A 15174-nucleotide genomic window follows, 5' to 3' on the forward strand; every position below is an offset into this window, starting at 1 on the left:
TGCTGCTTCACAGCTCCAGGGACCTGGGTTCGATTCCTGGCTTGGGTCACTGTCTGTGTGGAGTTTGCACATTCTCCTCGTGAATGCGTGGGTTTCCTCCAGGTTCTCCGGTTTCCTCCCACAGTCCAAAGATGTGCGGGTTAGGTTGATTGGCCATGCTAAAATTGCCCCTTAGTGTCCTGAGATGCATAGATTAGAGGGATTAGCGGGTAAATGTATAGGGATATGGGGGTAGGGCCTGGGTGGGATTGTGGTCTGTGCAGACTCGATGGGCCAGATGGCCTCTTTCTGCACTGTAGGGTTTCTATGATTTCTATGAAGGTGGTGGTGAGCTATCTTCTTGAACCTGCAATCCTTGTCACATAGGTGCACCCATAGTAATGTTAGGATTGACTGTGTACAAGATCATAGGTTATATTTGGAGTATTATGAGAGTCATGGGCAAATCATTATTGCAAGGGTATAAAAGTAAAGAAAGCAATGTATGGATTCCAAAGGGTGTTAGCAGGGTTGCATGGTTATCGTAATGAAAAGAGAAGTTGTATGAAGAATTAAAAGATAAATTTGTTAAGACCATCAAGGGTATACAAAGAGTTAAGATGAGTAAGAACGATAGCTTGTTTTCACTTGTCGGCAAGATAATAATAAGACACAAATGTAAGTTAATCAATAAAGGGGAACTTAGAAAAACATTCTTTACACCGGGTGGTCATTGTGTGAAATCCTTTGCCATGAACTAGTTCAAGCAGAGTCCATGAAATCTTTTAAAAGAAAATTGGATCGTTGCTTGAATATTAAAATGTTTGGGGAGCCAACTAGCAAGTGGAATTGAACAGGATGGGGTGAAATATCAGCTTCCAGTTAATGGATTGAACTGAACGTCCAGTTTCTGTGGTGTAACATTATGATCTGTGAAGTAAATCTACTTTAAATAGAGACAAATTCCTCCCACAAACATCAAATATTTCCTAAATTATTAATAGTTAATCTAAAATATGCATAAGCAAGTAAGTTTTAATTTGTAAAACATTTATTAGTGATGTACTTTGTACCAGTAGCATCGCTTGAGGAAATAATCCAGGGCAGTTGGAGCCACCATGCTAAGTAGATGTTTGGCTAATGCAAAAACAGAATACTGGAAACTTGAAATAAAAGCGCAAAATGCTGTAAATACTCAGCATCTCAGGCAGCGTTTGTGTAGAGATAAGCAGACAGCGGGCAGAATTTTTGTGACTTGGTTAAGTGATGAAAGCAGAAAGCTCGGCAGAGGGACCTTGAGGGAGATTTTGGAGGAGTTGGCCAAATAAGTGGCCATCTCTGAGAAGCCTATCCAATCAAGGACGATGGACCTGCTCCTGAGTGTGGAGGGCCATTAGGAGGCCTCTAGGCAATGAAATATCAACAGTCCCGCTCTCCGAGATGGGTGCTGCTGAACTATATGGGGTAACATGAGGGTGCCTCAATTCTCAGTTACTGGTCATAAACGAGGGAAGATAAGCACTAAAAGGGTTAAGGTTGTCAGGTAGGAACGGTAGCCCCACCCCTAACCGTATGCATATACACAAGGATGCAGTTGTGGCCATGTTGTGCAGCGGTGTCTGTTGTGGAGAGCTCATGATGTGGAGATGCCGGCGTTGGACTGGGGTAAACACAGTAAGAAGTTTAACAACACCGAGTTAAAGTCCAACAGGTTTATTTGGTAGCAAAAGCCACACAAGCTTTTGGAGCTCCAAGCCCCTTCTTCAGGTGAGTGGGAATTCTGTTCACAAACAGGGCATATAAAGACACGGACTCAATTTACATGAATAATGGTTGGAATGCGAATACTTACAGCTAATCAAGTCTTTAAGGTACAAACAATGTGAGTGGAGAGAGCATCAAGACAGGCTAAAAAGATGTGTATTGTCTCCAGACAGGACAGCCAGTGAAACTCTGCAGGTCCAGGCAGGCTGTGGGGATTACAAATAGTGTGACATGAACCCAATATCCCGGTTGACAGCAAAGAACACACCCGTCAACTCAACACTCTGATCAAGACCTTTGATCCGGACCTTCAGAGCACCCTCCATGCTCTCATCCCACATACTTCCCGCATTGGAGATCTCTACTGCCTCCCGAAGATACACAAGGCAAACACACCCGGCCGTCCCATTGTATCGGGCAATGGGACCCTGTGCGAGAACCTCTCCGGCTATGTCGAGGGCATCCTGAAACCCATTGTGTAAAGAACCCCCAGCTTTTGTCGCGACACTACGGACTTCCTACAGAAACTCGGCACACATGGAGCAGTTGAACCAGGAGCACTCCTCGTCACAATGGATGTCTTGGCACTCTACACCAGCATCCCCCACGACGATGGCATTGCTGCAACGGCCTCAGTGCTCAGCGCCGACAACTGCCAGTTTCCAGATGCAATTTTACAACTCATCCGCTTCATCCTGGACCACAATGTCTTCACCTTCAACAACCAGTTCTTCATCCAGCCATGGGAACCAAATTCGCAACCCAATATGCCAACATCTTCATGCACAAGTTCGAACAAGACTTCTTCACCGCACGGGACCTTCAACTGATGCTATACACTAGATACATTGATGACATTTTCTCCCTTTGGACTCATGGTGAACAATCACTGAAACAACTATATGATGACATCAACAAGTTCCATCCCACCATCAGACTCACCATGGACTACTCTCCGGAATCGGTTGCATTCTTGGACACACACATCTCCATTAAGGATGGTCACCTCAGCACCTCACTGTACCGCAAGCCCACGGATAACCTCACGATGCTCCACTTCTCCAGCTTCCACCCTAAACACGTTAAAGAAGCCATCCCCTACGGACAAGCCCTCCGTATACATAGGATCTGCTCGGATGAGGAGGATCGCAACAGACACCTCCAGACGCTGAAAGATGCCCTCATAAGAACAGGATATAGCGCTCGACTCATCGATCAACAGTTCCGACGCGCCACAGCGAAAAACGGTGGACAGAGTACCCTTCGTCGTCCAGTACTTCCCCGGAGCAGAGAAGCTATGGCATCTCCTCCGGAGCCTTCAACATGTCATTGATGAAGACGAACATCTTGCCAAGGCCATCCCCACACCCCCACTTCTTGCCTTCAAACAACCGCACAACCTCAAACAGACCATTGTCCGCAGCAAACTGCCCAGCCTTCAGGAGAACAGTAACCACGACACCACACAACCCTGCCACAGCAACCTCTGCAAGACGTGTCGGATCATCGACAAAGATGCCATCGTCTCACGTGAGAACACCATCCACCAGGTACACGGTACATACTCTTGCAACTCGGTCAACGTTGTCTACCTGATACGCTGCAGGAAAGGATGTCCCGAGGCATGGTACATTGGGGAAACCATGCAGACACTGCGACAACGGATGAATGAACACCGCTCGACAATCACCAGGCAAGACTGTTCTCTTCCTGTTGGGGAGCACTTCAGCGGTCACGGGCATTCGGCCTCTGATGTTCGGGTAAGTGTTCTCCAAGGCGGCCTTCACAACACACGACGGCGCAGAGTCACTGAGCAGAAACTGATAGCCAAGTTCCGCACACATGAGGACGGCCTCAACCGGGATATTGGGTTCATGTCACACTATTTGTAATCCCCACAGCCTGCCTGGACCTGCAGAGTTTCACTGGTTGTCCTGTCTGGAGACAATACACATCTTTTTAGCCTGTCTTGATGCTCTCTCCACTCACGTTGTTGGTATCTCAAAGACTTGATTAGCTGTAAGTATTCGCATTCCAACCATTATTCATGTAAATTTAGTCTGTGTCTTTATATGCCCTGTTTGTGAACAGAATTCCCACTCACCTGAAGAAGGGGCTTGGAGCTCCGAAAGCTTGTGTGGCTTTTGCTACCAAATAAACCTGTTGGACTTTAACCTGGTGTTGTTAAACTTCTTACTGTGGAGAGCTCACCACAGTTTCACAATGGCCTTTTGGCCTAATGGTTGGATGACACAGTAGCTGCAGAATACACTACCGGATGCACTGCAGCAATTTGCCAAAGTTGCTTTTGACAGCATCTCCCAACTTTATGATGTCTGCTACTCTGAAGAACATTAATGAACTTGACATTTGGAAGGCAGTGGTATAATTGGACAAAGTCAGCATGGATTTACAAAAAGGAAATCGTGCTTGATGAATCTACTGGAATTTTTTGAGGATGTAACTAGTAGAGTTGACCGAGGAGAACCAGTGGATATGGTTTCTTTAGACTTTCAGAAGGCTTTCAACAAGGTCTCACATAAGAACCACTATGTAAAGTCAAAGCACATGGGATTGCAGGTAATGTCTTGAGATGGATAGAAAGCTGGATAGCAGATAGGAAGCAAAGAGTTGGCATAAATGTGTCTTTTTCTGATTGGTAATCAGTGACTAGTGAGGTTCCCCAGTTCTAGGAACTCACTGTTCATATTATATATTAATGATTTGGAAGAGGGAACTGAATGTATTAGTTCCAAATTTGCAGATGATACAAAGTTGGGTGGGAGGGTGAGCTGTGAGGAGGATGCAGAGATGCTTCAGCGTGATTTGGACAGGCTGAGTGTGTGGGCATATGCATGGAAGATACAGTACAATGTGGATAAGTGTGAGGGTTTTCCACTTTGGTAGTAATAATATATATAATATATATATAATATAATATATAATATATTTGATTTCAGTGACGTTCTGTGTTGATTAGTTGCATTGCAAGGTAAAAATTTATTTGCATCAAATTTATTGCACACTGTCATTTGTATTTTTCAAAACTTCAAATGGTATCACTTTTCCAAAGATACCAATCTAACATTGGAACTGACTTTGCCAAACTTAGCCTTTCCTATTCATGATTGGGTGACTCATTAGTCCAATTGGGATCTGGCTAAGGCCTAGAAAAGAAGAATTAGAACTTCTTACAATTCACACTCTAGCCCTCCACTAATGCAATTCAGTGGTTTATTTTTTTATTTTAAGTACACTGCAGATTAGAACTGAGTAATGCCAGAGGCTTGGGTTGTCTTCATCCAGTAGAGCCTTTACAAGATCATTAGCATAGTTAGCTATCAACCGATATTACAGTGAATACAAGCTACATTCTGTAAAATGCCAGATTTTGGGCAGTACAAGTTGAGAGAAAAATAAACAAATGCAAAAGTTGTGGGAACATTAATGCACAGCCTGACTTAATGATCCTACTACATCTGCTCAGGCGAATTCTGCAGGATAAATTAATCAGATTTACATAGAAATGAGAGATGATGGTAAGTACCTCACATAATTAAAAGTGCTGAATGAAGCAGATGCAGAGGATCTGATGTTTCATGTCCAGTGTCCTCTCATCCTGTATGGTGGTTGTTTGTATAAATGCTTTAATTATATAGCTTTTAAATATTTTTGCAAATAAACAGCACTGCTGATATGAGCTTCACATGTATATTTTCTGATCTAATCCTAAATTCTGCATTAATTTTCAAGACTGTGCTGCAGTGATTAAGTTACATAATCTGTTGTGGAAAACCACTTAATGTATCTCTTTTCCTTCCAGATCGTTTTCCACAGTACAGTTCAAAAAAACTTAGACACGCATGGAATAGGTAAGTCTTTTATAGATCATGATTCTTTACAGCCCATAGTCATCAGGTTTCATCATTGATGTGCATTTATGTTGCTGTTTTTCTTTGGAAAATGGATAATATGATTATATCTGGCAATTAGTTCATCTCATAGCACATTTATTTGCTTTTTACATTTGTTTTTATAGACACAATGGTGAGATGAATGTTAAATGTATCTTTATTGATTAATTTAGTGGGCTGGATTGCTGGTTTGTGATGCACAGTGATGCCAGCAAAGAACAACACAGCACAGGAAAAGGCCCTTCGGCCCACTAAGCCTGTGCCAATACGTGGTTTCAATCCCTTTGTTCGCCTCCCGTTCATGTGTCTATTAAGGTGCCTGTTGAAAGTTGCAAACGTGTCTGCTTCCATCACCTCCACTGGCAGTACGTTCCAGGCAAGTTCAATTCCCATCCCTACTGAGGTTATTCATTAAGCCTTCTCAACCTTCCCCCTTGCCTGAGATGTGGTGATTTTGAGGTTAGGCGTGGCACAGTGGTTAGCACTGCTGCCTCACAGCAACAGGGACACGGGTTCGATTCCTAGCTTGGGTCAATGTCTCTGTGGAGTTTGCACTTTCTCCCTTTGTCTGCGTGGGTTTCCTCCTTCAGACCAAAGATGTGCGGGTTAGGTGGATTAGCCATGCCAAATTGCCACTTAGTGTCAGGGGGACTAGCTAGGGTAAATATGTGGGGTTATGGGAATAGGGCCCGAGTGGGATTGTGGTCAGTGCAGACTCAATGGGCCGAATGGCCTCCTTCTGCACTGTAGGATTCTATGAAAATCACCATAGTCAGCTCCCTCCAGTCAGCCTACAGTCATCTGGGACTATGGTGACTTTATCTTACCTTAAAGCCATTTTCCTTGGTTGAACAGTTAATGACTTCAAATTTGAAGAGAACAGCTTTAATATTCATAGCTAATACAAGCCTTCAGTATAACATCTGCTGCTGTGTGAAACTTTAGATATACTTATAAAGGTGTGGCTTTCACTTTGGAGTTTTCCATTTTCACTGTAACTTTAGTACATGGTCAAGAATACAGAAATGTTTCCACTAAAGTGAATAATTTCGGGAGAGGTGTAACAGTGAAACTCGAGTACAGTGCTCATTTACCCATCTTTTCCATCTTGGTTAAAGAAATAAATTGCGGAAAGGTTCATGGTTGAATTTTGCTTCACTAACCATGAATTTCTACAAAAACATGTAAGAAATTCATTAATGGTTATATAGCTGGCAACTTGCATTTTATTAATGCAAGGACAAAGCAAGAGATAAAAGAACAAGATAAGTGCAAAAACAAGGCCATTTAGGTTGTGTGACCAAGCTCATGGAATAGTCCTCAGTTTTAGTTGGATTGATTTCTGGGTTAGTGAATGAATAATGAAATATTGCTGAAGATAAATCACCAAGAGCTTGAAAAGTTTCCATATACTGGATGATTTTTATCTATAATTTAATAATTCAATTACTGTATATTGACATTAGGGACAGCTATATACGCATCAGCAGCTATATTTGAGAGAAAATTAGTGGCAACCTTTCAATGTTTTGGACTCTTGTAAGCTAATGCTTTTCCCACTCAAATAATTTTTGTTATTAGCAATTGGTGACCTAGTGTGCCAGGTTAATGAACTGCTTTCAGTTTACTGCACCCACCTTCTCTTGACTGGCACATGGGCAGGGCAGTTCTGAGACTGCATTGCTTTCAGCCGGAGATGGGAGCTATGTTGCAATTTTCCGTTGAAATCAAAATACTGATAATGTGCATGAGAGGAAATCGGATGGTGTGAATAGAGCATTAGCCAACAGATGAAAGATGTTTTGCTTGTCTTTGAATGCAAGAACATAATGTGTAGGAGCCGGAATAGGCTCTGCCTTTTATACCATGGCTAAATTTTGACCTTATTTCCACTTTACCACCTAATCACCATATTCCTTGATTCCATTAGAATCCAAAAATCTATTGGTCTCAGCCTTCAACATACTGAACAACTAAGCACCCACAGTTCTCTAGAGTAGAGAATTCCAAAGGTTTACAATCCTCTGAGTGAAGAAAGATCTCCTCTTCTCAGTCTTAAAATATTGTCCCTTTATCCAAAGACTATTCCCCCTAGTTCTAGACTCTAGACTCTCCAGCCAGGGAAGCAACCTCTCTGCACCTTCTTTGTCAAGCTTCCGCAATTTTTTATGTTTCAATGAGATGATGTCTAACTCTTTAGAACTTCAGAGACCGTAGTCCCAATTTACTGAACCTCCTATTAAAAGGAAGCCCTGTCGTCCCAGGAATCAATCTAGAGAACCTTCTCTGCATTGTATTTAAGACAAGTTTACTCCTTTCTGAGCTAAACAGGCCAAAACTGTACATTTTACTCTAGGTGTGGAAGCACTGAGGTTGGCAAGGGTGCAGAATGTATTCTGGGTGAGGGACTTAAATGTCCATTACTAAGACTGGCTTGGTAGCAGCACTATAGACCGAGATCACCGGATCCTAAAGGACATAGCTGTTAGATTGAGTCTGCAGTAGGTGGTGAGGGCACCAACAAGAGGTAAAAGTATACTTGACCTCACCCTCACCATCCTGACTGTCGTAGATGCATCTGTCCATAACAGTATTGATATGAGTGACCACCATGCAGTCCTTGCGGAGACCCAGTCCCATCTTCACATTGAGAATACCCTCCATTGTGCTGTGTGGCAGTACCACCGCGCTAAATGGGATAGGTTTCAAACAAATCTAGCAATTCAAGGCAGGGCGTCCATGAGGAACTTTGGGCCAGCATAATTGTACTCTACCACAATCTGCAACCTCACGGCATGCTATATCCCCCACTGTACTACTGCAAGCTAGGTGGTCAATCTTGGTTCAATGTAGAGTGTGGGAGGATATGCCCAGGAGCAGCATCCACACATACCTAAATATGAAATGTCAACATGGTGAAGCTACAACACAGGACTACTTGAGTGCCAAACAGCACAAGCAGCAAGTGATAGAGCTAAGCAATTTCACAACCTGTGGATCATATCTAAGCTCTACAGATTTGCCACATCCACTCCTGAATGGTGGTGGACAATTGAATAACTAACTGGAGGAGGAGGCTCCACAAATATCTCCAACCTCAATGAGCCCAGAAATTCAGTGTAAAAGTTAAGGCTGAAGCATTTGCAACTATCTTCAGTTAGAAATGCCAAGTGGATAATCCATTTTTTGCCGCCTCTGGAGGTTCCCGGCTTTGCAGATACCAGTCTTCATTCCATTCACCCCGTAATATCAAGAAATGACTGAAGTCACTGGAAACTATGCCATGGGCCCTGACAATACTCTGGCAATAGTACTGAAGACTTGTGGTCCAGAAATGGTCATGCCCCTCGCTAAGTTACAACAGTGGCATTTATCTGGCAATGTGAAAAATTTTCAATGCATGTCCTGCACACAAAAAGCAAGATAAATCCAACCTGGCCAATTACCACCCTATCAGTGTACTCTTGATCATCAGTAAAGTGATGGAAGGGGTCATCAACAGTGGTACCAAGCGCCACTTGCTGAACAATATCCTGTTCTCTCATGCTCAGTTTGGTTTCTACAAGTGCCACTCAGCTCCTGACCTGATTACAACCTTGCTTCAAACATGGACGAAAGAATTGAACTCCAGAGGTGAGGTGAAAATGACTGCCCTGGACTTCAAGGCAGTATTTGACCGAATGTGGTGTCAAGGAAGCCTCGCAGAAACAGTCCCTGTGCAAATGTAGCAAGACCTGTGCAATATCGAGGCTTGAGCTGACAAGTAACATTTGTGCTACACGTGTCAGACAATGAACATCTCCAACAGGAGAGAATCTAACCATCACTATCTTCCCCACTATCAACATCCTGGGGGTTACCATTGACCAGAAATGGAACTGGACGAGCTATATCAATGCTTAGGCAACAAGAGCAGGCCGGCAGTTAGGAATCCTGCAGTAAATAACTTGCACCCTGACTCCCCAAAGCCTGTTCACCACCTCCTACGCACAAGTCAGGTGTGATGGAATACGCTCTACATGACTGGATTAGTGCAGCTCCAAGAACACTTGAGAAGCTTGATTCCATTCAGGCCAAAACTATCTGTTTGACTGGCGCCCCTCCCTTCACACACATTCATTCCCTCTATCACCAACACACTGTGGCAGCTGTGTTACCATCTACAAAATGCATTGTAGGAACTCACCAAGACTCCTTAGACAACACCTTCCAATCTAGAAGGACAAGGGCAACAAAACATAGGAATGCCACCACCAGAAAGTTCCCTTCTAAGTCACTCACTGACCTGACTTGAAAATATAGCGCTGCTCTTTGCTGTGTTAAAATCCTGGAACTCCCTAGTAGCACTGTGGATGTGCCTACACCACATGGACTGCAGCGGTTCAAGAAGACAGCTCGCCACCACCTTCTCTGTGGCAATGAATTCTAGCCTAACCAATGATGTCCACATCCTTCAACTGAATTTAAAACAAAAGCTTTTGCAGACCTTTTGTACTGAATGTCTGTTGGATAACTTCAGAAATGCCGAATAAAAGCAAAATACTGCGGATACTGGAAATGTGCAATAAAAACAGAAAATACTTAAGGAAAAAACTCATCAGATCTGGCAGATTCTGTGGAGCAAGACTTAACATTTCAAGTTGAATGACTGTTCTTCGGTTCCACAGATGCTGCCAGACCTGTTGAGTTTTTCCAGCACTTAATGCTGATGTTTAAACCTGCGGCAAGAAATAAAATAAACCTGAGAACTCTATCAAGATTTGAGATTCCAGAAGTATGTATGCCTTGTCAAAAGTATCTTCTGTGCTTCATGAAGAGGCTGGTTTTGGAGAGTAGTGCAACAATCCATTAATTTTTTATTATGAGCAACAAAAAGTCAATATTTTCAATTACTGGATTTTTCTGATTTAGTAGAGTTTCTTCCTTCTGTTTTCTTGAAATGAGATGAGATTCTGACTGTTCAAAGTCTCAAGATTTCAAAGCTCTATCCATTATGAACCGTCCATGTGTTTGATGAAGACCAGTCATACACACCTCAGTTGCTACACCTGTCTACTTCAATTAAGCTTTAGTACTGCACTGTGACAGTCCATTTCTGTTGTTAGAAAAGGAGACTGAAAGGTGTTGATTTCTGAAGTAACGGGATCTAAAAGCTGAGCTTTGGGCATTGCAATATTTTAGTCTTTATCATTTCTCTCCATTTTGTATGTGCATCTGAGTTTATCTGAAAGCAATTGATGGATTTTAACAATGTAGGTAAATGATAAAATCCTTGACTCATTCAGTACCATGTAAACTATTCAGTGTCCTCCAAAAGAGAAAATGTTGGAAACTCTCAACAGGTCTGACAGCATCTGTAAGGAGAGAAAAGAGCTGACATTTTGAGTCCAGATGACCCTTTGTCAAAGCTTTGCCAGGGCTTTGACAAAAGGTCACCTGGACTTGAAACGTCAGCTCTATTCGCTCCTTACAGATGCTGCCAGACTGGCTGAGAGTTTCCAACATTTTCTCTTCTGGTTTCAGATTCCAGCATCCGCAGTAATTTGTTTTTATTCAATGTCCTCAACTTTGGTTTCTGCCTGAGGGCAGTCTGCATGGATTTGTTAAGATTGTGTCTGCCTAACTTGATTGGATTTCTTTTGAAGAGGTAACAAGGAGGGTCAATGAGGGCAGGATTTTTTAATGTAACCCACATCAAATTTAGCAAGGTAGCACGTTGAATCCAAAATTGGTTCAGTGATATTAAGTGAAGGATAATGGTCACCAGTTACTCAACGGTATGAAGAGAAGGGTAATGGTCACTGGCTCTTTTTGAGACTGTTTCCAGAGGGGTTTCAGAAGATATCTGGGTCTTAGTATATGGTATATGCCAATGTTTTAGATTTAAATGTGGGCTCATGATTAAGAAAATTGCTTTCTGATTGATGGTGAAGATGCAAGCTGCAGATCACGAGGTATCAATGGACTAGTCAGGTGGGCAGATAAGTGGCTCGATGAATTCAGTCTTGGTAAGTGAGAGATAATTTCATGTGGGGAGGACGAACCAGACAAGGGATTACACGAGAAATGATAGGATTCTGGGAGATGTAGAATAGAGGAGCCTTGGAATGGACGCTCACAGATCCATGAAGATAGCAGGATAGGCTAGTAAGGTGGTTAAAAAATCGTAAGTCATATTCTGCTTTATTGACCAAGGCATAGAATATAAGAGCAGGTAGTGTTAATTGAAATGTGGAAAACATAAGTTAGACAGCATCTGGAATACTGCCTACAGCAAGGAAGTGATCATAGACACTACAGAGTATACAATGGAAATTTATGGCTATATTGCAAGAAATTAAGAATTTTAGTTAAGTGGAAAGATTGAATAGGTGAGATTTGGAACAGAAAAGTTTGAAGATGATTTAATTGAGGGTCCTATAAGATTATAGGATATATATTCCAATTTTCTTCCCACACCTAGTGGTACACTAAGGCAGACTTTTGTCTGTTTCCATAGCTAGTAGTTCCTGGAACAGGTCTGTTGCCAGGGGCTTGTAACTGGAGGGTGCTACTTCAAAGTGGCAGTCCAAAGGTATGCAGGTGAGGTGGATTGGCCATGCTAAATTGTCCCTTAGTGTCCAATGATATGTAGGTTGGAGGGAATAGTGGGGTAAATGGTGGAGTTATGGGGATAGGGTGGGGTGTGGGGCCTGAGTGAGATGCTCTGTTGGAGAGTTGGTGCAGACTTGATGGGACAAATAGCCTCCTTCTGCACTGTAGGGATTCTATGATTCACATCAAGCATGGCTGAGCAGGAGTCTCTCCTTCTCTTACCACCAGCTACTGGAGTACTTGGAAGAATCTATAAGTTGACAGTTAACCTGTTTGACACGTTATGAACAGACCTACCTCAGCCGTCAAGTCCTGGGGTGTGATTCAGACCTGGAGCTTTTAGTTCAGAGGCAGGAACTCTGCGTCACAACTTCTCCTTGTATATTATATTTCTATTATATTAGATACAATAATGAGGGCCTAGTCAATGCGAATATCCGATAGCAAAGGCGTCAATATAACTGGGAGAAGAAGTTTAAAGTAGTTGGTGCTATGACCGGAAGGGAGTTGAAATTTGTTTCCAGCCAGAGGGTGCTCGAGGTCTGGAGCTCAGTACCTGAAAGACACAGAAACACTCACCACAATTTTAAAAAATGTGAAAATGCAGTTGCAGGGCAATGGACCAAGAGGTGGAAGGTGGGATTAGGCTCTTATTTGTAGCTCATATTTTTGGACACCTACATGGGCCACTTGGTTCCCTTCTATGCGATACATTTTCCCATGGTTCTCTGAACGTATATTGAAATGCTGTATCTTAGAGTGCTATTGGCCACGAGTTGGAAAGTGGAATTAAGCTGGATAACGTTTTGGGCTGGCCAGATGGGCTGAATGGTGTGTATGTGTGTGTGTGTGTGCGTGCGTGCGTGTGTTTTTATCGGATTCATTGCAGCTATGTCGAATGATTTCTGGTTGTAGAACGTGATGTTGCAATTATAGTGTTTTTGAATAAGGGGGAGGAGCCCGTTAACAAAGGCACGCTCCCCCAGGTGTTATGAATTTGTAGGAAAGGGAGAGAGGAGAGGGCAGAGCAGGAGACACAGGAGGGAGGATGAAGGGTGGGACATACAGGTGGACTGATGCAATGGTAATGTTGAGGGAAATTTCTGTGTCTAGGTTAAACTTGAGGATTTAGTGTCTTATTGAAATAAATCAGCAAACAGCATAATAGGCTCAATGCCTGGGTGAGCAATGAGTGTTCGACTCTGGTTCTTCCTGGAATGCTGTCAGACAAAACTAGCTTCCTCAACAGTAGGGTGACCAAAATTTCAAAAATTAAAGCCAGGCCATGTCAACCAGCTCTCTGTAATATTAGATTCTGAGAGATTATGTCCCACTCCAGTGTAATATTGAGTTGTTTCTCCCTACCACCCACCCCACCCCCCAATTGAAGGCTGGAGCTGCACCACCCATGGTCAGTCAGGTCATGGTTGCTGAGATACAATATCAACACCGCATCCGGGAGAAAGAGAGAATTTCAACTTCCTTCTCACCCTTCTACCAGTTATTTTAAATCTATGCTCCTAGTTATACTGAGCCCTCTGCTAACAGCACCAGAGCAAAACATCATAAAGTGTTTGACTGATGCAACCAGAACACAGGCAAGAAGTTAGCCAAAGCCACCAGGGTATAGACCAAAGATTGAAAAGACTACAGTCAATGTAGCCACAGGAAATGCTACATCCAAGCACCAAATTATGGTTCCTTTCAGCTACTACCATCCCTTGAAGGCTTGAAAAGTACCTTAACTTTTAATAGCATGACACCACATGCAGAAGAACATACATGCTCCCTGTATAACCATACTGAAAAACCCAACAGATTGCAAGGTGATCCTTTTTTTTTTGGTATTCCTTTTTTCTTTTTGCAGCCTATTTTCAATTTATTTTTCCTTCAGGAAGATGGTGGACAACTTATCTCTCCAGTAATTTTATGCTGCATACAATTAACATAGTTCTATATTGAATTTAAGTTTTGTATGTAACCATTGTGTTTTGTATGCAACAATCGTATAGCTCCGTTTGAAAATGTGTTTAAAAGATAAAGATAAATTAAGTATAACTTTAGCTCATGTCTGGAACATTCTTTTGTTGGAACAAAGCTTTTGACAAAAAAATTATACATTTCAAAAGGACTGCATTAGTGCTCCATTGTGTCAGAATTTCAAAGGGAGTAATTAATACTAGTCCATAAGTGACAAACTGGCTACTATTGAGCTCTTGCCTGAAATTCAGCTGTAGTATCTGACCTCTTATTATTTGAGAGCAACTGCGATAAGCCTGGCAATCGTGACTACGTTGTCCACTGTTGAACACTGACATGCCAGGAATAAATTGATGACCTGTGGTGAGATTATGTGACTGAAATAATGGAACTCTCTTACTGTTTCTGCACTAAATTTCTAGAGTTAAACGGCTTTATTTTTTAAAGGGATCTTTCATTTATGATTGTCAAATCTCATACTTTGCAGCCAGAGGTGTATGCAAGTGTTAGCAAATTTCTCATTGGCAGCCAGAGTGTTCAAAAATAATATGCACTAACATCTTTGTTGTACAGTACCTTCAGTGTGAGTGTCTCAGATTTATGCAAATGACCTAAATGCTCTTGAATGGCAGATAAGGTCTGTTAGTGTCATGATCTGATGTTTTATTTAAATCCCTGCTCATTAAGTATGGAAAAAAAGGTTGAAGTTGTCAGTGAGAACTGTTTTTTAAAAAAATTGCTGAATTGCTTTGATTGACAGGCCATCTGGTGTCGGGTTAGAAAAATTACTATTTGACCATGCAGTTTCAACTGAGTTCTTGTGTTGACATTTTCCCAAGGGTTATTATATAATTTTACATTCTTGGCTGAGTTTCGAAATCTACAAGTTTCTGAGCAGGGGGTTCAGAGTTCACAATTTGGTTGACAGTTTAAAGAGGCTAAT

At 42.2% G+C, this 15174-nt stretch overlaps 1 protein-coding gene across 2 annotated transcripts in view; it reads left to right on the top strand.

Annotated features, from left to right (window-relative positions):
* Positions 1-15174, top strand: part of cdk14 (cyclin dependent kinase 14) — a 570262-nt gene that overhangs the window by 382332 nt on the left and 172756 nt on the right. For both annotated transcript variants that reach the window (XM_078235399.1, XM_078235409.1), the window contains one exon: positions 5567-5615. In XM_078235399.1, coding sequence (XP_078091525.1) covers positions 5567-5615 — 49 coding nt within the window. The remainder of the gene's footprint in view (positions 1-5566; positions 5616-15174) is intronic.

Source organism: Mustelus asterias, chromosome 2 (assembly GCF_964213995.1).
Source record: "Mustelus asterias chromosome 2, sMusAst1.hap1.1, whole genome shotgun sequence".
NCBI lineage: Eukaryota > Metazoa > Chordata > Chondrichthyes > Carcharhiniformes > Triakidae > Mustelus > Mustelus asterias.